This window comes from Gnatocerus cornutus, chromosome 1 (assembly GCF_029298725.1).
Source record: "Gnatocerus cornutus isolate USDA-ARS CGAHR chromosome 1, icGnaCorn1.1, whole genome shotgun sequence".
Lineage (NCBI taxonomy): Eukaryota > Metazoa > Arthropoda > Insecta > Coleoptera > Tenebrionidae > Gnatocerus > Gnatocerus cornutus.
In genome coordinates this window covers 31,368,274-31,392,187 of record NC_142233.1, presented here as the reverse complement: position 1 = coordinate 31,392,187, position 23,914 = coordinate 31,368,274, and the positions used below count along the sequence as shown (strand labels likewise).

General features: G+C 39.8%; 4 protein-coding genes and 4 pseudogenes across 6 annotated transcripts; 2 read left to right on the top strand and 6 right to left on the bottom strand.

Annotated features, from left to right (window-relative positions):
- The first annotated feature begins 1,824 nt into the window (after positions 1-1,824).
- Positions 1,825-5,411, top strand: SMC5 (structural maintenance of chromosomes 5). Its single transcript, XM_088042771.1, has 8 exons — positions 1,825-1,951; positions 1,996-2,137; positions 2,188-2,844; positions 2,891-3,385; positions 3,427-3,799; positions 3,844-4,037; positions 4,082-4,264; positions 4,311-5,411. The coding sequence occupies exons 1-8, from the start codon at positions 1,905-1,907 to the stop codon at positions 5,343-5,345; spliced, it is 3,126 nt and encodes a 1,041-aa protein (XP_087898897.1). The 5' UTR covers positions 1,825-1,904; the 3' UTR covers positions 5,346-5,411.
- LOC148181619 (myrosinase 1-like) lies at positions 5,260-7,267 on the bottom strand (annotated as a pseudogene). The gene is made up of 5 exons (XR_015771713.1): positions 7,238-7,267; positions 7,109-7,168; positions 6,198-7,030; positions 5,615-6,153; positions 5,260-5,565 (listed from the first exon to the last, which is right to left on the bottom strand). The product of XR_015771713.1 is annotated as a myrosinase 1-like (transcript).
- A 713-nt stretch (positions 7,268-7,980) lies between these two features.
- On the bottom strand, positions 7,981-9,678 carry LOC148181618 (myrosinase 1-like). The gene is made up of 4 exons (XM_088042081.1): positions 9,635-9,678; positions 8,802-9,579; positions 8,213-8,751; positions 7,981-8,162 (listed from the first exon to the last, which is right to left on the bottom strand). Exons 1-4 carry the CDS (start codon positions 9,661-9,663, stop codon positions 8,015-8,017), a joined length of 1,494 nt encoding a protein of 497 aa, XP_087898207.1. The 5' UTR covers positions 9,664-9,678; the 3' UTR covers positions 7,981-8,014.
- A 324-nt stretch (positions 9,679-10,002) lies between these two features.
- LOC148181617 (myrosinase 1-like) lies at positions 10,003-11,576 on the bottom strand (annotated as a pseudogene).
- Positions 11,577-11,730: 154 nt separating this feature from the next.
- LOC148181616 (myrosinase 1-like) lies at positions 11,731-13,500 on the bottom strand (annotated as a pseudogene).
- LOC148181615 (myrosinase 1-like) lies at positions 13,497-15,225 on the bottom strand. Its single transcript, XM_088036682.1, has 3 exons — positions 14,308-15,225; positions 13,723-14,261; positions 13,497-13,671 (listed from the first exon to the last, which is right to left on the bottom strand). The coding sequence occupies exons 1-3, from the start codon at positions 14,953-14,955 to the stop codon at positions 13,524-13,526; spliced, it is 1,335 nt and encodes a 444-aa protein (XP_087892808.1). The 5' UTR covers positions 14,956-15,225; the 3' UTR covers positions 13,497-13,523.
- A 2,751-nt stretch (positions 15,226-17,976) lies between these two features.
- Positions 17,977-19,567, top strand: LOC148181614 (myrosinase 1 pseudogene; annotated as a pseudogene).
- A 27-nt stretch (positions 19,568-19,594) lies between these two features.
- Positions 19,595-21,767, bottom strand: LOC148181613 (uncharacterized). 2 transcript variants are annotated; one of them, XM_088036409.1, is made up of 3 exons: positions 21,657-21,767; positions 20,291-21,255; positions 19,595-20,048 (listed from the first exon to the last, which is right to left on the bottom strand). In XM_088036409.1, exons 2-3 carry the CDS (start codon positions 21,248-21,250, stop codon positions 19,650-19,652), a joined length of 1,359 nt encoding a protein of 452 aa, XP_087892535.1. In that variant the 5' UTR covers positions 21,251-21,255; positions 21,657-21,767; the 3' UTR covers positions 19,595-19,649. The 2 variants fall into 2 exon arrangements, with proteins under 2 accessions (XP_087892535.1, XP_087892546.1); XM_088036420.1 differs by lacking the exon at positions 21,657-21,767 and adding an exon at positions 21,320-21,603.
- Positions 21,768-23,914: the final 2,147 nt, after the last annotated feature.

Sequence of the window (23,914 nt, the reverse complement as noted above, 5' to 3'; positions counted from 1 at the left end):
AAAGTCTAAAGAAACATGCAAAATTTGATAAATTATGACTAAAGTTGTATACCAAACGACCAAAATTATAAACAAGAGCTTTAATTAATAACTAGGTTTTATTTAACCATTTTAAAAATTTTCAAAATTGATCACTTCTACAATTTTAAACTATTTTTATACATTAAAATTATACATTATACATAATAAAAACTGCAGACCATTTAGTATTTACACTCATTATCATTGGATTACGATAAAATAAAACTAGTTTATCAAAAATCACTGAGAATTTTACAACAAAGAAAAGAAAACAGACTATAGTATATCCGGTGAGAGATTGGGAGATTTCGACAGTTGACATATAGGTTGGCAGCAAATTATGCTACAAAATACACTAAAAACACTAAATTCCTACGCGAAATGTGTGACAGGGTTGTCAGTAACTGGGGTTATTTTGTTATTTTAAATTTCGCGCGTCTGGAATACTTTTTATTGCGTAGATTTAGTGACTTTTCTGTCATTCAAACTCTCACCGTATGAACTATACCATTGACTTCTTACAAATAAATTATTATTTAACTCATTATTTAATCAATAACGACGCTTGTCAACTTATTTTAATGCCATCGTTGAATAAACATATTAGAAAAGTTATAATAACATTTTTTTTACCTTTTAAAATGTAAAACAAATTTTGCAATATAGGCAACATTTGATACGCCGATGTATCAGATTTATATCATTGCATACACAAATGCTATTTCCAAGATGGCCCATGCTAGGAACACGGATTTCTACCCCCACCACTAGCTTTTCACCGTCTAGGTATTTTATAACATGTCACTGCTGTCAACCCATTTCGCGTAGAAATTTAGTGTTTTTAGTGTATTTTGTAGCATAATTTGCTACCAACCTATATGTCAACTGTCGAAATCTCCCAATCTCTCACCGGATAAACTATACCCACCCTGCAACAGTTCAATTTCAAAGTCGCTTTATTCCTCACAAACACGTCTGTCTTCGACAAGAACCACTGCACAACTGCCCTCCCAACTAATTAAATAGGTGCGATTACGTGATTACTAAAAACTCTTTTTCGTCATTCCCAAAAAATTAATTGATGCAGACAAAGGCCTGGACACTCGATCAACTAATTAAATGGGATTACGTGATTACCTAACCGTTTTTCTTTTTGCGCAAAAAATTGTTCGCTAACAAAGGCACGACTGCACTCCCGAAATCACGAAATTTAAAAGAGAATAAACCGAATGTTTCGTGGAAATCTCTGTAACTATCAACTTTTATACAAAAGCAATATTGTTTAAACTATTAAACGAAAAGTTCGGAGAAACTAATACGAAATGGAAATGTCTAAATTGAAACGGTTCTACTACTCCTCATTTATTTTGAATACCGCATTTCAAGGTCATAATTTGTGAAACTTGTGGAGCTCTACGTCAAATTTGAGAAGATTTATCCATTGAATTGAATATAAACGAGTACTGGAACACCCAAAAACCTGTTCGTGATTCTTTTCAATACATAAATCCTCTTAAATTTGTCGCACAGCTCCACAACTGTCACAAATTATGACCTTGAACTCCGGTATTCAAAATAAATGAGGAGTAAGTACAACGTTCTTAAAATTTTGACTTTTTTAAAAAAAAGGTGACTTCGAAAACTCGGGCAAATTCTTTAAAATTTTAACTTTTCAAAAGTTACCTTGAAAAGCAGGCTAAAAGCATTAAAAACGTATTGTGTTCTAAAGGGGCCTTACTTGTAGTACAAAAATTTTCAAATTTATCTGGTTTAAATCCAATCGAAAGAACATCAGCTGTTGTTCGCGGCTAACTTCACCTCAGTTTTGAGTGGCGGCAACCGACAAGAAAGTGAGGTTACATGTTCAAACTTCTTAAACAAAAATGTTCAAAATGGGCAGTATTCGGAAAATTGAAGTGAAAAACTTTGTGTGAGTAACAATTTTTTGTACCAATGCCCCCATGTTGTCTTTAGTACTTACAGCCACGTGGAAATTTACCCAGGCCCCAATTTAAACATGTTGATAGGCCCCAACGGAACAGGAAAATCCACGATAGTCGCTGCTATTATTTTAGGATTAGGGGGAAACCCCAAAGTCGTAGGAAGAGGTCATAAGGTACTGTCATTGTCTCTGTAAGCCCCCTTGTGCATCACCTACTCTTCTAGGTATCCGAATATGTAAAACACAACTGCGAAGAAGCAAGGATTCATATTCACTTGCAAGGCGAGGGCGAATCAGAATATCTGAAAATCACGCGCATTTTTAACATCAGAGAGAAATCCACTTGGCTTTTAAACAACCAGGTGGTTGCTATGAATGATGTTTTGGAGTGTATTAAACAATATAACATCCAAGTGGACAATCTTTGCCAATTTCTGCCTCAAGATCGCGTCCAAGACTTCGCGAAGCTAAATCAACAGCAACTCCTCCAACAGACTCAGGCCGCGCTCTGCCGCGACGATTTAATAGAAAAACAAAATGCACTGATTGAATGTCGGCAAAACCAAAAAACTCTGTCTGAATCCATCGACCAAATCACCACAAAACTGCAAGAAAACCATGACGCGAATTTACGTCTGGAGAGCAAGATCGAGAGCTTTAGCAAAAAGAAGAAGTTCTTAAGCCGAGTTCAAGATATCGACCGCAAAATCGCGTGGTTACAATACGAAGATGTTTATGAAAGGATGGCGGAGACCAAAGAGGACTTATCGAAAGCGACGCAAATCTACGAGAAACACAAAACTGCCGCAAAGCCGATGGACAAACATATCCAACAATCCAGAACTTTAATCACGGATCTACAAAAAGCTGGTGCTAACATTGTACGATTCTTCTCGTTTTTTCGTTTTGTTTAAAGTGTTTTTTTAGAGGCGATCGTTGAAAGAAACGGAGACGTCTGTCACGAACTCCCGGGACAAGGTGGAGCAAGCTGAAGAGAAAATCCAGGAGATCGAGAGGAAAATGAACGAAGAACTTGCGCAGATTGATGCGAAGAATCGAGAGATTGAAACTGCGGCGACGAAGATTGAAGAGATGAAGGCTGCACAGAGGGAGCTTCTCAACAAATGCGGAAATGATGAAGAAATCCAGGGGAAGGTCCAAAAAATTACCACTGAAATCCAGAAGTTCCGGCGGCATGTTTCCGGTTTACAGAACCAAAGAGATGAGATTGTTACTGCTAGACAAACAAAAAGTGCGCAGTTAAGAGCGATGGATAACGAAAAAAATCGTTTGGAGAATGTGAAGCAGCAGAGGCTAAACCATTTGCAGAGAGTGGATCCACATGCACACGAAGCCGTTTTGTGGCTCCGGAAAAACAAACATTTGTTTCACGGAGAAGTTTTCGAGCCGATAATGCTCGAGGTTGGTTTATTGAACACTTTGGTCTTTATTGTGCTGTTTAGATTAACGTTTTAGATCCCAAGAAGGCGATTTACGTGGAGAACGTCATTCCTTTTAGAGACAAAGTAGCCTTCACTTGTACCAACAAAGAGGACATGAACAATTTAATTCGGTATCTTCGGAGCGAGAAGAACTTGAAAGTGAACGTGGTGCACGCCGGCGACCCAAACACCACGCAGTTTCACCCTTCAGTACCCATCGAGCAGTTGAAGAGATACGGTCTTTATACGTATCTCCATTCTTTGTTCACAGCCCCGGAGCCCATTATGAGATATTTGTGTAAAACCTACAGAATTCACAACATTCCTATTGGTACCAACGCGACCAACAATTTCTACCAGGAATTACCTCGAGAAATCGGCGTTTTCTTCAGCGGTAAGTTGACCACACTTCTTCATTCTACTCACTGAAAATTTTAGACACGATGAGGTACTCGGTCAACTACTCCAAATACACGGGGTCTAAGATGATCAAACAGAACGAGATCCATTCCGATCATAGTCTTTCCATTTCTGTGGACACTTTACATCTGGAGCGCCTCCAGGGCCAAATCCAAGAACTGCAGAACAGTTTTGCTAACTGTGATACCCAAATCAAGGAATTCGACAACCAGGTCCGTACCTCAACGTGTTTCTAATCTTACTATCTCGAATTTAGATCTCGATGATCAACGAGAAAATACAAAAAATCAGCGGGGAACTCAAGTACATCCACGGGATCAAGCAGCAGATCCAACAAATGGAAAGTCGCGTTACCGCCATGGAGCGCCGGGTCCAGGAAATGGGAGTCTCCAGAGACGATGTTGAAGGAATCCGCGCGCGAGCTCGAGCTAAAATTAAAGTGAGTCGTTAGATCTTCGTTGTGATCACTAAGTTACTTCTTACAGAGAGTTGTCGGTACGATGCACAAGTTCTTGATGGAGCTCAAGAGCAGCTATCAGAGCTTCACGCAGATGACGCTGAAACTGTTTTTGAACACCACTAAAATTGATAAAGCGAGACGCCACGTTGCGTATTTAGAAAACAAGAACGCGGAAGCAACGCGCCTGTTGCGAGAAGCTGAAGCTACGATGAACCAAGTGAAGGAGGCCTACGCTAATATTAAGGGACAAGCTAAAGCCGCGTTGGGAAAAGCGAAGAATTTGTCCAACGGTTTCACTCCAGACGATGACGGTTTTAATGAGTTTCGAGAAAATCACGAGAAGCTCTCTTCGGATCTCCGTGACCTACAAGAAGAGAAGCAGCGCTTGGAAGCGAAGATCGCCTGTTTGAACACGGCGAATGATGAAGAAATGAGAGAATACGAAGAAAGAGTGCAGAGTATTGCCGAGCTGCAAACGAATGTGGAGCAGGCTCAAGTTGACCTCTCCACCAACGTCACCCGCATGGAGCAACTCCAAGAAGAGTGGCTTGGACCTCTCCGTCAACTAGTCGCGGAAATCTGTGTGAACTTCGCTTCAGCGTTTGAGCGCATGGGGTGCGCTGGAGAGGTCTCTATAAACCCTGGAAACGACGAGAAGGAGTTCTCCATGTACGGACTCAGTATTAAAGTGACCTACCGGAATGGAGAACCTCTTCAGGAACTTAACAATGTGACTCAGAGCGGAGGTGAAAGAGCAGTAGCGACTGCAATCTTCATGTTGGCTCTTCAGGAGTTGACCCCAGTGCCTTTTAGATGCGTGGACGAGATCAATCAAGGGATGGACGCGAATAACGAGCGGAGGATTTTCGATTTGTTGGTGGAGACAACGAGCCGGGGGTCGTCCGCGCAGTATTTTTTAATAACGCCGAAGTTGGTGCCGCATTTGACGTATTCGAGGGCGACCATGGTGCATATTGTACATAATGGGCCGTTTATTGAAGCCGATAGGAAGTGGGGAATGTCAAAGTTGTGTAATCCCCAAGGAGTCATTTTACATTAAATTGTTATTAAATAGAATATTTTTGTGATTTTTCCACATGCTTTTAAAATAAAATTTATTATCTGATTAATGTGTTTCTTTGGTTGGGGGCCACTCTGGACAATAATCAAGATCGACATGTCGCGTTTGAATAATGTGCTGGTAAACATAAAAAGACAATTTCGGTGTCCTTGGCCTTTCAGGGTCTTCAAAATCAACAGAAAACAAACCAAATCTTTGCCTAAAAATCCAAAAACTAAACCACAAATCAAATAGAATCTAAAACTTACGTGTAACCTTGCATCCATTCGAAATTATCCATCAAACTCCAAGCCGTGTAACCGACAACATTACACTCTTCTTCGTGGATGGCCTTCAACAATTCGTTCAGATATTGTTTATAATAATCAGCGCGGCCGTAATCATCAAGTTGACCTTTGTCCGAAACGCCACTCTCGGCAATAAGAACAGGAGGATTCTTGTAATGTTCTTTGATCCAAACCAAGAGCTTTCTAAGACCCCAAGGAACGACTCTGAGCCAGTCTGAGGCGGATTTTGGCCAGGAATCTTCTTGGAAACTTTGTACACCAGTGTCTGTCCAGTGAGATGGATGGCCACCTGCGTATTCTTCAGTAAAGTACACTTTATCGGTAGTGTAATGATTGAGACCGATGAAGTCGTAGGTTCCACGTAACATTTCTTGTTCCTCTTGGGTGAACTCCGGGAGACGAGACTTGTCGAGACCTTCGTATTTGCTGTTTTTGGCCACTCTTTCAATGAGTTCGTCAGGGTAGTTACCAAAGGCTATGGGGTTGATGTACCAGCCATACTAAAACAGATTTGACTTTGTCGGTGTAAATTTGATACACTTACATTGCACTGCATGTCCACTTCTGACGCTTTTACATCTTCTGGGTTGTTGGGATCTCTGGGTTCGTGCCACGCCGTATCAATAGCCGCGCCAATTTCACCATTCTGTTTCGATTTGTACTCTTTTTCGTACAGCCTGTACGTTTTTCCATGAGCTAGAAGAACAGTGTGAGCACATTCGTAACCGCCAACTCCCTCATCATGGAGGAATTATCGGCGAAAATCCCAACAGAGTACGCCAATTCGCAAATCTGCGTAATTTCGTTAAAAGTCATCCAACGTTTGACTCGATCTCCGAAATTCTCAAACAAGACTTGAGCGTAATCCACGAAATAATCAGCGAGTTTTCTGTTTGGCCATCCTCCTTCTTCTTGGAGCGGCTGTGGTAGATCCCAGTGGTACATTGTAACGTACGGCTGGACACCATTAGCTAACAATTCGTTGATGAGATTGTTGTAATAATCGATTCCTGCTTGGTTGATATTGTCGGTTTTTCCCGTTGGAAGAACTCTCGACCAAGAAATAGAAAAGCGGTAAAAGTCCACTCCTAGGTTCTTCAAGAGTTGGACATCTTCTTTGTACTTGTGGTAGGAATCACAAGCAATGTCACCATTGGAATGATCGGCTACTTTTGATGCGTTTTCATGGGTGGCTCGGTCCCAGATACTTTCACCTTTACCGTCTTCATTCCACGCTCCTTCGACTTGGTAGGAAGCTGTAGCGGTACCGAAGAGGAAGTTGTCAGGAAAAACGTAATTAGGATCGTCGGCGAGGGCCAAAACACTGGAAGAAATGATTAGAAACGACGAGAGAGTATATTTGTATTCGTTTATGTACTGTAATTTTGCTTTTTGAGTTGGTTGAGATAATAAATAATAATAATAATTACATTGTCAACAGCATAATCTAATTACAGGAAATACGAATTGTAATAAAAAACCACCTAAATATGAAATATGAGTTTCAAATAATATCTGTGTGCCTGTTAAATGTTAACAAGAATTATTAATGATACCGATTGCCTATTTTTTATGCGAATTTACAAAGCACTTAGCTTGTACCGAAAATGTCATATCCGCAGAAAAAAGTGTTTGAAGCCATGGAAATCTTGTGGTGTGATGAATTCAAATGGAACTGTATTATGATTGCAATAATAAAATAATCATTTTATGATTAAATAACTATGAAAACTAAATTTGTTATTTTATAAATTCAAATGACGAGATTTGTTTCTTTTGCTTTTTTCATCCAATAAACAAAATAATTTAATTAAAGAATTACGCCTTAAATGCTTTTACTTTGTGCGTTTTTTGTTATCATGGTCCAATGAATTGATTCTTTTTTGTGCATGATTTAATTAGCTCAGAAATGTAACCAATCAACAACACTTTTGAACGTCTAACCAATGAATGAAAAGGTACGACCAAGTGGGTTGTTTAAGTGGGTTTTTTTGTCATAAAAACCAGTTTGATAAAAACATTGCAAACCAATGAACGAATTCTTTTTAGGTTTTAATGCGATTTCAGACACATTCTCCATTTTGTTTCAAAGAGAGGATGGATCTTCAAATAAAATAATTTCTAAAACATGTTTCTTTGGCTCTGGAAGTTTGTAATTGCACAGGATTAATAAGCACGTCAAAAGTAGTATGCCAAATTTCTTCGCTGTTTTTTGTTCTTCTCTCTTGCATTACAATTTTTAAAATTGTGGTGTTTTTATTATTTTATTAATAAATAATTGATGGACAAATTGTTAACTGGACTTTTATTTATTTTCCCACTTTTACTAATACTGCATTTTCTGATTTATTACTCTTTTAATCAGTTTTTAGTTGGAGGCCAATCCGGATAATAATCCAGATCCACATGTCGCGTTTGAATAATATGCTGGTAAACATAAGAAGACAGTTTCTGCGTCCTTGGTCTTTCAGGGTCATTAAAATCCACATAATGCAAACCAAATCTTTCTCTAAAAGTAAAATAATTAAACCACGAACCAAACGAATGTCAAAAACTTACGTGTAACCTCGCATCCACTCGAAATTATCCATCAAACTCCAAGCCGTGTAACCGACAACGTTACACCCTTCCTCGTGAATAGCCTTCAACACTTCATGCAGATACTGTTTATAATAGTCAGCCCTGCCGTAGTCATCGAGTTCGCCTGTGTCGGAAAAGCCGCTCTCGGTAACAAGAACTGGAGGATTGTTGTAATGTTCTTTGATCCAAACCAACGTTTTTCTAAGTCCCCATGGAACGACTCTGAGCCAGTCAGAAGCGGACTTATTCCAAGAACCGTCTTGGTACCCGATGACACCCGTATCTGCCCAATGGGATGGATGGTCACCTGCGTATTCGTCGGCAAAATACACCATATCGCTGGTGTAATGATTAAGACCGATGAAGTCGTAAGTTCCGCGGAGCATGTCTTGTTCTTCCTGAGTAAACTCCGGGAGGCGAGATTTATCCAGGCCTTCGTATTTGCTGTTTTTAGCCACTCCTTCGATTAATTCATCGGGGTAGTTGCCGTTAATGATTGGATTAACAAACCAGCCATACTAAACAGACTTATTAGAGATAGGAGCTTAAATACATTAAGAATACTTACATTGCATTGCATATCAACTTCAGACGCTTGCACATCTTCTGGTTTGTTGGCGTCGTTGGGTTCGTGCCACGACGTATCAATAGCCACGCCAATTTCACCGTTTTGTTTTGATTTGTAGTCTTTTTCGTACAATCTGTAGGTCTTTCCGTGAGCGAGGAGAACAGTATGAGTGCATTCATAGCCACCAACTCCTGGATCGTTGATGAACGGGGCAAAGGATCCAGAAGAGTAGCCCGCTTCACAAATCTGCATGATTTCATTAAAAGTCATCCAATGTTTGACCCGATCTCCAAAATTGTCGAACAAGACTTGAGCATAATCCACGAAATAATCCGCGAGTTGTCTGCTCGGCCATCCACCTTCGTCTTGGAGCGGTTGTGGGAGATCCCAATGGAACATGGTAACATACGGCTCAATCCCATTATCCAACAATTCATTAATGAGATTATTGTAATAATCAATTCCTGCTTGGTTGATCTGATCGTTTTTTCCTGTTGGAAGAACTCTCGACCAAGAGATGGAAAACCGATAATAGTCGACTCCTAAGTTCTTTAAAAGTTGGACGTCTTCCTTGTACTTGTGGTAGGAATCGCAGGCAATATCACCATTTGAATGGTCAGCTACACTATCTGAATGTTCATGGGTACCTTTGTCCCAGATACTTTCGCCTTTTCCGTCTTCGTTCCAGGCTCCTTCGACTTGGTAGGACGCTGTGGCGGTACCAAAGAGAAAACTGTCGGGGAAGGCATAGTCGGGATCGTCCGCGAGAGCGAAAGCACTGAAAAAAATAATTAGATATTACTAGATCTTATTAGAAGAAACTATAATATTACCACAGACAAAGTAAAATGATGCCCTTCATGGTCGTTGAGTGCCTGTGAAGGAATGGTGAAACAGGATATTTATACTTGTTTATCTGCGATTATTTCGCTATTTTTGAGGTGCTTCAGATGGCAACAAGATGTCTAACATATTGATAAATCCCACGTTAAGTACTTAATCCTGTCAAATCTTTATCATCTTCTCGTTTGCAAAAACTCTTCTACTTAGATGTATATCAACTCAAAAACTTCCTATTTTACCTATGAAGTGGTTCTCGAGATACTAAACCAGTTGTTTTATACTCTTTAAAGTGGCATAAGTTTATTTTTGTCATATTACAGAGTTTTGCTACAATTTTCTCTTAATTTATATTTGAAGGCTAATCCAAATTCACGTGTCTTTTCGTGATGATTTTACTATAAAAATAGGAAGACAATTTCGGAGTCTTCGGTCTCTTAGGATCGTCAAAATCCACATAATACAACCCAAATCTTAGCCTGGAATAAAACCAATAAAAAAAACAAAAATTTGTAATTTACGTCAGTCCTGCCAACCACTCAAAAGTATCCATCAAGCTCCACGCTGTGAACCCCAAGACATTACAATTTTCTTCGTGAATGGTCTTCAAAATTTCGTATAAATACAGTTTGAAATAATTATTTCTGTCGAAGTCATCCAATTGACCATGATCTGAGTAACCACACTCTGTGATGATTACCGAAGGGTTACCATAACGTTTCTTCACCCAAACTAGCGTTTTTCTAACACCCTAAGGTACGACTTTGAGTCAGTCTGAACCAGATCCAGGCCACGATGGGTCTTGATATTTCCTAACTCCTACATCTGTCTGGTGAGATGGGTGCGTACCACCTTCAGCAAAGTACACGTTTGTGGTCGTTTAATGGTTGAGTCTAAAGAAATCAAAAGATCCACGCAGCATCTTTTGTTCTTCTTCATTTTGAAGCCTTCGCGAGCGTTGAAGTTGGCAATTCGTTCTATCATTACTTCAGGGTAGTTCCTATAAACGAGCGGATGTAAAACCCAGCCGAACTAAAGAAGATAATCAGAAAATGCTCACTCGCAGGTGTTAAACTTACAGTCATCTGAATGGCTAGTTCTGCTGCTTCTTGGTCAGATGGATTGTCGGGATTGTTGGGGTCAAACCAGTAAACGTTAGCAATCAAGCTAATTTGACCCTTCTGAGAGTCTTTATAGTTGCGTTCGTATAGTCTGTAAGTTCTACTGTGGGCCAAAAGTGCGGTGTGACTACACTCGTATTCTCCAACGCTGGACTTTTTGATAAAAGGGACAGAATTTTCAAAACCGTACCCATCGCAAATCAGCTCGATTTTATTAAAAGTCAACCAATATTAAACTCTGTTTCCGAAAGTTTCGAACAGAAACTGCGCGTAATCCACGAAGTAATCAGCGAGAGTTTTATTAGGCCAACCTCCTGTTTCGTCTTGTAGCATTTGAGGTTGTTCCCAATGGTACATTGTCACAAACGGTTCAACACCATTCTCAAGCAGCTCGTCAATAAGATTGTTGTAATAATCAACTCCCAGTTGGTTTACTTTGTCTGTTTTACCTGTTGGAAGAAGTCTCGACCAGGAGATGGACATGCGATAAAAGTCAACTCCTAAATTCTTCAGGAGTTGGACGTCTTTTTTGTACTTGTAGTACGAATCACAAGCAACGTCTTCATTGCGTTTATGTACTACCAGACTTGCATTGGCGTGTATCGCTCGATCCCAGATACTTTCGCTTTTACCATCTTCATCCCACGCTTCTTCGACTTGGTAAGATGATGAGGCTACACCAAAGACGAAGTCATCAGGAAAAGTGTAATTAGAGTTCTTGGCAAAAACCAAGGTTCTAAAAGTAAAATCGTAAAAATGTAACTCGAACTATTTGATCTTACTCCCCAAGTATGAACAAAACGAAGAGTCGCATAAATAACACGGATTGAGGAAAGAAATGAATTGAAGTAGTTACGAAAAGCTTCAAGGTCAAGTTTATATGGTAATGATAATATTCAATGCGTACACTGTTTATTAACAAAAAGCTCTAATCGTTTTTTGACAATTTAATACTATAATTTATAATATTATTTTTTGCTTGGGGGCCATTCGGGGTAGTAACCAAAATCCACATGTCTGGTCGTAATGATGTTCTTGTAAACATAAGAGCACAGTTTCGGAGTTCTCGGTCTTTCAGGGTCTTCAAAATCAACGTAAAGGAGACCAAATTTTTGTCTATAACTCGCACGATTAAACCTGAAGATATGGAAACTTACGAACTTACGTGTAGCTTTGTAACCACTCTAAGTTATCCATCAAGCTCCACGGTGTGTAACCAACCACACTGCACTCTTCTTCGTAAATAGCCTTCAAGATCTCGTACAAATATTGTTTATAATAGTCAGCCCGGTCGTAGTCATCCAGTTCTCCATGGTCTGAAAACCTGTTTTCTGTGATGACCACCGGAGGATTATTGTAATGTTTTTTTACCCAAACTAATAAATAACTTTCTAATCCCCCAAGAAACGACTTTGAACCAATCCGTAGAAGAAGACGGCCACGATGGGTCTTGATAACTTACAACTCCAATGTCTGTCCAATGAGAGGGGTGCTCTCCATCTTCGTCAGCGAAGTAAACTTTATTGGAGGTGTAATGATTGAGCCCCACAAAATCAAAAGTCCCACGCATTATCTCTTGTTCTTCTTAAGTGACTTCGGGGAAACGAGACTTTTCGAAGTCTTCACCCGCGCTCGTGTTAGCGATTCGTTCGATCATAACTTCCGGGTAATTACCATTGATAATGGGGTTTAAGAACCAACCGCTCTATAGAAAGACAGTAAGAGAAATAAACAGTTGGTGAGGTGAAACTTACGCTCATCTGCATGTCAAAATCTGAAGCTTCTTGGTCAGCTTCTTTGTCAGGATTGTTCGGTTCAAACCAACCAGTGTCGAGAGCAACTCCAATTTTACCATTTTAAGACTCGTACGATCGGTACGTCTTACCGTGAGCTAGAAGCCCGATATGACCACATTCGTACCCTGCAATCCCCGGATAATGAAGAAACGGCGCGGCTTCTCCAGAAGCGTACCTACTTTCACAAATCTGCGCAATTTCGTTAAAAGTCATTCAGTGCTTGACTCTGTCTCCGAAATTCTCAAACAAAAAGTGGGCGTAATTAACAAAGTAGTCAATAAGAGTTCTGTTGAGCCATCCACCTTCTTCTTGTAGAGCTTGTGGTAGATCCACATGGTACATGGCGACGTAAGGCTGAATACCATTCTCCAGCAGCTCATTAATAAGATTGTTGTAATAATCAACTCCGGATTGGTTTACATTGGCGATTTTTCCTGTAGGAAGAACTCTTGTCCACGCGATGATGAATCGATAAAAATCAACTCCCATGTTCTTCAGGATTTTGACGTCTTCTTTGTACTTGTGGTACAAATCACAAGCGACATCTCCCTTGTTTTTGTCGGCTACCAAATCGGGGTTGTCGTGAAGAGCGCGGTCCCATATACTTTCGCCTATTCCGTCTTCATTCCAAGCTCCTTCCACTTGGTAAGAAGCTGAAGCGGCGCCAAAAACAAAACCATCGGGAAATGCGTAGTCAGGATCTTCAGCGAAGAACAAACTTCTGCAAATAAAGTTGTAAGAACGTACCTAGTAGGGTTAAATTGTACCCCTAAATAAAGAAGAAGTAGAAGAAGAAGAAGTGGAAGTTTATACTGATTAAAGTAGTATTGAACTCTTAAAACTTTTGCGATTGTCAATTGATGGAGATAAGAGCGCTCTTATAAATTTTTCTGTGGTTTTATCTTTTTGAAGGACATTGTATAAACTTTATTTACAAAACATATTTTGGTGCTTTTAAAACAGTTTTATTTCTTGCTTGGCGGCCATTCAGGGTAATAATCAAAGTCTACGTGTCTTGTGGTAATAATATTGTTGTATACGTAAGAAGACAGTTTTTCGGTCCTCGGTCTTTCAGGATCTTCAAAATCTACATAATGGAGTCCAAATCTTTGTCTGTAATTACAAAAAACAATATTTTTAACCCCCAAACCATGGCAAACTTACGTGAAACCTTGCATCCACTCTAAATTATCCATCAAACTCCACGCTGTATATCCGATCACATTACAATCTTCTTCGTGAATCGCCTTCAAGATTTCGTACAAATACTGCTTGTAGTAATCAGCGCGATCGTAATCCTCCAACTCGCCGTGGTCTGAAAATCCATTTTCTGTGATAACCACCGGTGGATTATTATAATGTTCTTTGATCCACACCAACAACTTTCGGATACCCCAAGGAACGACTTTGAGCCAGTCGGAAGCAGACCCAGGCCACGATGGGTCTTGATAACTTACAACACCGATGTCTGTCCAGTGAGAAGGGTGGCTACCTTCATCGTCGTCAGCAAAGTAAACTTTACTGGAGGTGTAATGGTTGAGTCCTATAAAATCAAAAGTTCCACGCATCAATTCTTGTTCTTCGTCACTAAATTCGGGGAGACGAGACTTCTCGAAGCCTTCACTTGCGCTAAGGTTGGCGATCCGTTCGATCATGACTTCCGGATAGTTACCGTTGATGATCGGGTTCAAGTACCAACCGTTCTAAAGAACAACAGTCAGAAGAGAAAGAACTGTAGTGGAAACTTACGCTCAATTGCATGTCGAATTCTGAGGCCTCTTGGTCGGCTTCTTTGTCAGGATTGTTGGGCTCGTACCAACCGGTATCAAGAGCAATACCAATGTGACCATTCTGCGATTTTCTATACTCACGATCGTACAATCGGTAAGTTCTTGCGTGTGCCAGAAGCACAATATGACCGCATTCATATCCTCCAATTCCGGGTTTGCTAACGAATGGTGGAACAGTTCCTCCAGAGTACCCATTTTCACAAAACTGCGTAATCTCGTTAAAAGTCATCCAGTATTTAACTCGATCTCCGAAATTCTCAAACAGGACTTGAGCGTAATCAACAAAGTAGTCAGCGAGGGTCCTGTTGAGCCATCCTCCTGTATCGTCCAGGAGCGCTTGAGGGAAATCCCAATGGTACATGGTGACGTAGGGCTCAACACCATTCTCCAGAAGCTCATTGATAAGATTATTGTAGTAATCAATTCCCAGTTGGTTGATATTGTCGATTTTACCCGTCGGAAGGACTCTCGGCCAAGAGATGGAGAAACGATAATAGTCGACTCCTAAGTTTTTTAGGAGTTGAACGTCTTTTTTGTACTTGTGGTACGAATCACATGCGACATCTCCATTGGATTTATCAGGGATCCAATCCGGGTTATCGTGCATACTCCGGTCCTAGATACTCTTGCCTTTTCCGTCTTCATCCCATGCGCCTTCCACTTGGAAAGCAGCCGTGGCGGCGCCGAAAACGAAATCGTCAGGAAAGGCGTAATCGGGGTCTTCAGCAAGAACCAAACTCCTGTAAACGGAGGTATAAGAACAAAGTTGACAATGGTAATAAATTACAAGTACCCGCCAAAAAGTAACAAGAAACAAACTTTCATAATTAGATTAATGGCAAAAAATGACAGCTGATGTTATTAATATAGTTGCACGAAGCCCTTGAATTTTTGCAAAGCCAGAGCACTTGAGATAACTTTACGTGTTTGTTATGAAAATTCCACACTTATGTTGCTATCCAATTTTTATTGCGTACTTGTGTACATAAAAAGTTACAGAAAAGACATTTTTAGCTTGGGGCCAATTAGGGTAGTAATCAAAGTCTACATGTTAAGTCGCAATGATGTTTTTATAAACATGCGAAGACAATTTCGGAGTTCTCGGTCGTTCAGGGGCGTCAAAATCCAAATCTTTGCCTGCAGTTCAGACAATTATACAGTGTTCCAGAACTCACGCCTAGCCGAAAAAGGGCGAATGCCGACAGCAATCTAGACGCCAAAAATGCAATTTGTTTTCTCCTGATGTGCTTGATGTGCATGGATTTTCGCAAAAATTTGCAATTTTTGACTTTTGAAAAATCTAAGAACTATTTCTTATGTAAAAAATCGCAAGAAGAACGATGCCGCAAACCGCATCTTAATATCTGTAATAGTTTCCGAGATATCAAACACGAATTGTTTAGAACCTTCAAAAATTTGGCCCTCTGGCGACAGTCCAAAAATTCAAACGACTATAACTCAGCTATTTGTTGACGAAAATTAAAAATTCTTAAAGCTTTAGATTCAGCGTGACATTCTGCGTAAAGTGAGCTAAAATTTGTTTAATTTGCTTAATAAATAAACGTGGCATTGGCCAAAAACTGTTTTGAAGAGGCCATTTTGGAGTGATTTTCAATTACTGTTTTCAAAGTGAAAACGACGTTTATTACTAACTTTAAAATTAGGAAATATGAGAAAAAATGAAAATCAACTTTCCGAAACTTTGATCGGCTATACCTCAGTTATTTGTTGTCGGATCTGAATTTAAATCCTAGATTTGGAATCTGCGAAAAATTCTGCGTACACTGATGTATAATAACTTAAGTTTACTCTAAAAAATAAGCGAGATATCGAAATCAGAAATTTGGCATAGTTTTAGTCATTACTTTTTGCAAAAATTATGTAAAAAATCGCGAGAAAAGCAATGGCGCAAACAGCATCTCAATATCTGAAATAGTTCCCGAAATATCGAGCACGAATTGTTTTGAATCTTCAAAAATTTGCCCCCCTGGCGACATTCCAAAAATTCAAACAGCCAAAATTCAGTTATTTGTTGACAAAAATTTAAAAATTCTCATGTTTTTGGATTCAGCGTTACATTCTGCGTAAAATGAGACCCAAATTTGTTGAGTTTGCTTAATAAATAAACGAGGCATAGGCCAAAAACAGTTTTGAAAACGTCATTTTAGGGTGATTTTCAATCAATGTTTTCAAAATGAAAACGACGTTTAATAGCTTTGAATTATATATCAGTCGAAAGAGGAGCTCGAAATATATCTACTGGCTAAATTTGAGATCGATCGTACAAATAGTTTACAAGCTATGGCCAAAAATAAAAAAAAAATGAAAAATTTTCATCGTTTGAGTCGGAATTTTCTTTCGCGAAAAAACGACCATCAAATTTTGGGCTTTTGAAAACATTTCCTAACGTAAAATGAACCGAGAAAAACAATGGCGCAAACCGCATCTCAATATCTGAAATAGTTTCCGAGATATCGAGCACGAATTGTTTTGAACCTTCAAAAATTTGAAAAACTCACCATAAATTCGACCAATAAGAGACATTTATTTTTTCAAATAAACCAATCACAGCAAACTTTTCTTGGAAATTTTCACTAGTGAAATTCAAACCGCATCTCAATATTTCAAATAGTTTTCGAGATATTTAACTTTAAAAATTACGAAAAACGAGGAAAAATAAAAATCAACTTTCCGAAACTTTGATCGGCCATACCTCAGTTATTTGTTGTCAGATCTGAATTTAAATTCCAGATTTGGAATCTGCGGAAACTTCTGCGTACACTGATGTATAATAACTCAAATTTACTCTAAAAAATAAGCAATATATCGATATCAAAAATTTAACTTTAAAAATTACGAAAAATGAAAATCAACTTTCCGAAACTTTGATCGTCTATACCTCAGTTATTTGTGGTCAGATCTGAATTTAAATCCCAGATTTGGAATCTGCGGAAACTTCTGCGTACACTGATGTATAATAACTCAAGTTTACTCTAAAAAATAAGCAAGATATGGATATCAAAAATTTGGTATAGCTTTAGTCATAAATTTTTGCAAAAATTTGCAAACTTCGACTGTAGAAATATTAAAGAACAATTTTTTATGTAAAAAATCGCGAGAAGACGATGCCGCAAACCGCAGCTTAATATCTATAATAGTTTCCGAGATATTGAGCACGAATTGTTTCAAACCTTCAAAAATTTGACCCTCTGGCGACAACCAAAACCTGTAAAAATCTACTTCTAAGTCCTTCAAGAGCTGGACGTTTTTTTTGTACTTGTGGTACTAAAATCGTTTTTGACCCATTTAGGGTGGTCATGTATAGCCCGGTTCTAGATACTTTCACTTTTACCATCTTCATTCCAAATTCTTTCAATTTGGATCGCGGCTATGGCGGCTCCAAAGATGAAATCATCGGGGAAGCCGTAGTTAGGGTCGGCTCTAACAACACTTCTAGAAAGATGTAAAACTACAAAAATAAACAAAACAGTTATCTCTTACCCTCCAAAAGTAGCTAAATAAAGATTAAACACCTTCTTAGAAGTGAGCTTAGATGATTTTACACTTTTAAAGTACCCCAGATAACGCATCTTTAAAATCGCATTCATTGTCACATAGTCAGTACATCATGATCCTCTTCTTGTTGTTTGCAAGTTGTGTCTTCGCACAACCACCTCCCGACTACCAATTCCCCGACTCCTTCATTTTCGGCGCCGCCACCGCCGCGTACCAAGTTGAAGGAGCGTGGAACGAAGACGGTAAAGGTGAAAGTATCTGGGACCGAGCAACCCATGAACATTTAGAATGGGTCGCCGATAATTCCACTGGGGACATAGCATGTGATTCGTACCACAAATACAAGGAAGATGTTCAACTTCTGAAGAACCTAGGAGTTGATTTTTATCGCTTTTCCATAGCTTGGTCTAGAGTTCTACCCAATGGAAAAATCGATCAGGTGAACCAACTCGGCATTGATTATTACAATCGTTTGATTGATGAGCTGTTAGCTAATGGTATCCAACCGTACGTTACGATGTACCATTGGGATCTTCCACAAGCTCTGCAGGAAGAAGGTGGTTGGCCAAACCGAGCTCTGGTTGATTACTTCGTGGACTACGCTCAACTGCTCTTTGAAACCTACGGGGATAGAGTAAAGCACTGGATGACTTTCAACGAGATTGTGCAGATTTGTGAAGCTGGGTACTCTGATGGTGGTTTTGCCCCGTTTGAGATTAATCCGGGGGTTGGAGGCTATCAATGCGCGCATACTATTCTGTTATCGCACGGAAAAACCTACCGGTTGTACGAAGAACAGTTTAAGAGTGAGCAAAACGGGCAGATTGGAATTGCAATCGACACTTCTTGGCACGAACCGAACTACCCTGACAGAGACACAGACCAAGAAGCTTCAGAAAGAGACATGCAGATGAATGTAAGTACCTACTTCTTTTAATCTAACACTTCTAAAACTTGTTCTAATAGTATGGTTGGTTCGTTAACCCCGTCGTCCATGGTAACTACCCTGACGTCATGATCGAAAGAGTGAAGCAAAACAGTCTTAACGAAGGATACCCCAATTCGCGTCTCCCCGAGTTCACTCCAGAAGAACAAGATATGATGAAAGGCACGTTTGACTTTATTGGTTTGAACCATTACACTTCGGATAAGTGTTACTTTGCTGACGAAGGAGCTGGAGATCATCCGTCTCACTGGGCTGATACTGGAGTTGTTGGTTACCAAGACCCGGCGTGGTCAGGTTCTGGGTCTTATTGGTTAAAAGTGGTACCTTGGGGGCTCCGAAAAGTGCTAGTTTGGATTAAAGATCACTACGAGAATCCTCCGGTTCTGATCACTGAGAACGGGTTTTCGGATTATGGTCAATGGGATGATTACGATAGAGCCAACTATTTCAAGAATTACCTCTACGAAGTGTTAAAGGCGATACATGAAGACGATTGTAATGTAATTGGATACACCGCCTGGAGCTTGATGGATAATTTTGAGTGGATGGCTGGTTACACGTAAGTTGTAAAAATTTTTGCTCCCACGACTTAGTTTTAACTTTCAGACAAAAGTTTGGTCTTCACTACGTTAATTTCTGGGACCCCGAAAGAGAGAGGACCCCAAAATTGTCGTCGTACGTGTACAACAATATTATTACTACCAGACACATCGACTGGGACTACTACCCGGACTGGCCCACCGAAGCCCCACAATAAAACTCATCTTAAGATCGATTAAATTTTATTAAGAATATAGATAGCAATAAAAGCTTTATGTACACATAAAATGCATCGGAACTCAATCCCCCGTTTCGTCCTTCCCTCCGTCGTCCACTTCAGTAGGGTTGATGATTTTGTCATGAACCGTCCGCAGATGCCTCAGGAGGTTACTTTTTACGTTGAAGCCCTTATAGCACAATTCGCACATGTATGGTTTTTCCCCCGTATGAGTGCGCTTATGAATTAGCAAGGAAGCATGAGAAGGAAACTTTTTGGAGCAAATACTGCACGAATTTTGCGCGGGACCGAACGTCTTCGGTGGTTTTATCACTTTTCCTGGTTGGGTTTTGTTCGACAAGTGTAACTCGAACTCGGTGTGGGTGTTCTGAATGTGATGCACCCATTCAGCGGGCGTGGGGAAGTATTTCTGACAGAGGTCGCAGTGGAGCTGCGGAAATGGGGCGTCGGGATCGTCGTCCTGAAAAAAAATTCAAATCAAATCTCCAACTCAAATTTATTTAAACGTTGGATATGAAGTCTGTGATTGGTCAGAAATAAAATTGACAGCTGTCACTTTGTTTGAAAAGTCGACTGTGGACTTTGTGATTGGCTAGGAACCATGCTCGTAAAAATTCAATTGTTTCCGAAAATGCGCGTGTTGAGTGTCGCGTCGCGTCTGTGTTTCAACATAAAAGAAGTGTTAATAAGGTGAGGACTTACAGGTTGGTTCTTCCCTCGTCTTTGCCTCTTCGCCGGCAGCATATCCGTGTGCGTCTGCACGTGGCGAACCCACTCTGCCGGAAGCGTGAAAGTCTCAGTACACAACTCACAAGTTAGAGGTGAATACAACGCTTGTTCCTCCGTGTCTTCCATGTAAATTTCCGGTTTGATGGTCATTTCTGTACTGAAGACTTCTTTTTCATCCACGAGTTCCATTTCGGCTTCATGCACTTCCGTCCATTCGATTGGTTCTTCCTTGATCACTAAAAACTGCAAAGAATCGTTGCTCTGTTCTGTTTTGTCGCCCCCATCTTCGGAGTCTCCGCTCCTCGCTCGCTTCTCCTCCTCCGTGCTTTTAATCACCGAATTTTGATTATTCTTTTGTTTCGTCTCACCATCCGTCTGTTTGCCTTGTTTGTCTTTTTCTTTGTTATCGTACGTCTTCATCATGTTTATCGTATAATTGAGAACCTTCGGCGCGTTCGGTTGCGCCGCCGCTTCTTGATTTTCCTTCGCCTCTTTTTGTTTTTTCTCGTTTTTGTGCTGTACTCTCACTAGTTTGTTCTCGTTATTTTCGTCTTCTTTGGGCCTCCATAGTCCTTTGACTTTAAGAATGTCCCCACCTCGCAGCACAGGTTCGAGAATTTCTTTGGAAACGGTCGCTTCACCACTATACATGTACTGGATGAGCGTTTTCATTGTTCTGTAATTGATTTCAGGAGGAAGGATGATCATAAGAGGTAAAGAAGTAGTGACGCGAGGTTGGAGCTTGAGGACCTGGTGGAGGTACTGGCTGCAGGCCGATAAAACAAAACGATGAGCCATGATTTGCCGACCGTCGATGGTGACGAGAGCGACGTCCGCGAAAGTTTCGTTCTGGAGGGACGTCGCGATGCATGAATGGAGGTAGGTGCCGAAAGAGTGCCATTTGAGTTGGTAGTTCTCGGCCAGAGGTTCCATGCTGGCTGCAAAAAAAAAGAGATAAGCGCCGGGAATTCAGGCAACCAGTGTTGCAGCGGGCGCCTTTACCTGTCCTCGGCGGTCCAAATCTGCACCTGTTGCCAACCAAAAATCCGTCAGTCTACCTTATTATTACTTTCTAACTCTTTTCGTTATCAGTCCTCGCCAAAAGCACCCACTTTTCATTTAATCGCTTATCGATTCAGCGGTAGCTTAGCGCCAAAATAAATAAACCACGAAACCAACAGTAAATTCTGCGTGTGGGGAAATTAGTGGAGCGTTCTGGGAGAAGTACAGTAAACCCGCTTTTTATTTGAATATGTGGGGTCATGTGCCGGCATGCACTGTCATCTTCAGCAACACCAATCAAAAAAAAATAACGCGAAAAGTGAGAAAAATTGTTTACCTTTTATACTCGGAGACGTCAACAACAACGCATCACTGCAGCAGCACTTGTACAAAAGTGAATTTGGCCAGTTGCAGATGCCGGCATAAAAATCGATAAAATCGGTCTACCTCTATTGATTTCATCCAGCCAATCCTGGAAAGGCATTTATCCTATCGACCTGACATCGCTCTAGCCGCGCACTCCATTTTATTGATTTACGTTCTCAAAATTGTATTGTTTTAAAGACACGATTTCGGAAGAGTATCGAGAAACGATGGGACAAGAGAGACATTGTTGGGTGCGTGGAGCTGGACTTCCGAGAACGTGATTGGGCTTTCGGAACGAGACAAAAAAGGGAGAGCACGATGAAAGCGGTGGGATTTTCGTAAAAAATGAATGAACGATAATTGTGCAAATAACCCCCATTACGAGTTCATTTTATGGATAAACCTCTTTCAAGCGACTGCGAAATTTAAAAGCCAAAAGCCAATAATAGTCGTTCCAGAACTTGCGATATTCGTGCCTACAGACGGCGCCACAACCCTCTATAAAAGTTCAAGAGGACTTTCGTCTTCACCCCACCGACACAGATAGCGCTGATGTGTGTATCCTTCCCAGGAAACCCTCCACAATTGATTGCAAATGTGGCTCAGTTTAATAATAACTTGGGACTTATGCGTGTAAATATTTTATTACATTACAGTGTAAAACAGTTCTGTATACGCTGACCTTTAATTTCAGATAAATTCTCACTGACACGTTTCCCTGATTTTAAGTTGATTAATTTATTATTTAAGTTAATTGTTTCCACGTTTTCTCCCTTTTAAAAGCGACTTTGCCGATTAATTTATTCATTTTTCCCCAACATCATGTTTATTTGTGTAGGAAAATGTGGCGAGATTTTGTCGGTAGTTAAATTTAAGTCGAGCATTCTGCCTCTGGCGAATTTTACGCGTGTTTGGGAGTTTGGATCGCGCAAAAACAAGATTTTGCATTTGTTTAACGTTCGAAAGGAACAAAATTATTCAAAAGTATTGTATAATGCGTTTAAAAGAACTCCTCCTCAGTTGGCTTTAAAATTTCAAGTGATGTCTTTGATTGAAGAAGCAGTATTTGGTTTGTCAAGTTATTTGACGTCAAACTGAGACATTTTCAAAAAAATTTTTTCAAAAATTTCAGATGCTCTTTACGTTCAAATCATTTTGCGAAAAAAATAATTATAACACGATTTCTTGCCTTCCATTTCAAGACAGTTCTCATCTAAACGTCAAAATTGGCAGCTGTCAAAGTGACAATTAAGAACACACTATGGAATTACAAAGATAACTGAGATTTTATTTGATCGCTCGGTATACAGGGTCCAGCAACACTTGTGTCCACCATCAAAATCGTCTTTAATTTTAAAGATAAAATTTTGAAAATTTGCATACGCTCATAGTTGACAAAGCTGTAGAAGCTGATGCAAAAATTTGTTGTATATCACCGATAGTTTTGGCGACGCGACGGCGACACCTAAGAAGTATAATTATGGCGATTTTTCAGTTTTTGCGGAAATACTCGCAAATTCAATTTTTTTTAGCGGAACTGTGATACACATATTTGAGTTTTTATTTTAAATCTAATGCAAATTATGTTTAAAATTTGCGATAAACGCTGTTTTATCAAGTTAGCTTTCAAAATTATGACAGCGCAGTGACAAACTACGTTTATACACCAAATTTTCACAGGTCACTTCATTCTCTCGAACATGTTGCACATTTTAGACACCAGAAATTGTTAATTAACATCGACAAAGCAACAATTTTACCAAGAAAGACTTTTGTAACAATCTAAAGCAAACCAAAGGATAGATGACATTTGTGACACAAGATGTTGACAGTTGAGTGTAAACGTATTAGCGATTCACGTTCGGTAGAAGAAACTAATAGATACTTTTGTGTCGCTACGTTGAATTTCTGAAATAACTAGGAATTAAACATTGGCATCATTGTCTATCAAATAAATTTGTCATTCAAATTTGACAATACAACGAGATGGAATCAACTATTACAAGACAAGCAGTTTCAAAAGGAAGAAAACAGGATCGGAAGGAACAAAGTCAGAAATTTATGGTTAAAATGAATTTTGCAAAGCACACCAAACAACTGAAAAAACTTTGTTTCACACTGCGAAAAATTAATTAGGCAAGACTGGACTGGACTCATGGGAGACGCAGCTGTAGACAATATTCCACCAGTCATTGTAACACTAACAAAGTCAGATTCAGAAGATGAAAT

Bases quoted from the DNA above. Each gene is read 5' to 3' on its own strand.
- SMC5 (XM_088042771.1), top strand. From the start codon at position 1,905: ATGTTCAAAATGGGCAGTATTCGGAAAATTGAAGTGAAAAACTTTGT. The intron at 4,038-4,081 runs GTCCGTACCTCA...TCTCGAATTTAG, and splicing joins TCAAGGAATTCGACAACCAG to ATCTCGATGATCAACGAGAA. The intron at 4,265-4,310 runs GTGAGTCGTTAG...TACTTCTTACAG, and splicing joins GAGCTCGAGCTAAAATTAAA to AGAGTTGTCGGTACGATGCA.
- LOC148181615 (XM_088036682.1), bottom strand. From the start codon at position 14,955: ATGCACGATAACCCGGATTGGATCCCTGATAAATCCAATGGAGATGTC. The intron at 14,262-14,307 runs GTAAGTTTCCAC...GTTGTTCTTTAG, and splicing joins AATTCGACATGCAATTGAGC to AACGGTTGGTACTTGAACCC. The intron at 13,672-13,722 runs GTAAGTTTGCCA...TTGTAATTACAG, and splicing joins GAGTGGATGCAAGGTTTCAC to ACAAAGATTTGGACTCCATT.
- LOC148181618 (XM_088042081.1), bottom strand. From the start codon at position 9,663: ATGAAGGGCATCATTTTACTTTGTCTGTG. The intron at 8,752-8,801 runs GTAAGTATTCTT...AAGTCTGTTTAG, and splicing joins AAGTTGATATGCAATGCAAT to TATGGCTGGTTTGTTAATCC. The intron at 8,163-8,212 runs GTAAGTTTTTGA...TTTTACTTTTAG, and splicing joins GAGTGGATGCGAGGTTACAC to AGAAAGATTTGGTTTGCATT.
- LOC148181613 (XM_088036409.1), bottom strand. From the start codon at position 21,250: ATGGAACCTCTGGCCGAGAACTACCAACTCAAATGGCACTCTTTCGGC. The intron at 20,049-20,290 runs GTAAGTCCTCAC...ATTTTTTTTCAG, and splicing joins GACGAGGGAAGAACCAACCT to GACGACGATCCCGACGCCCC.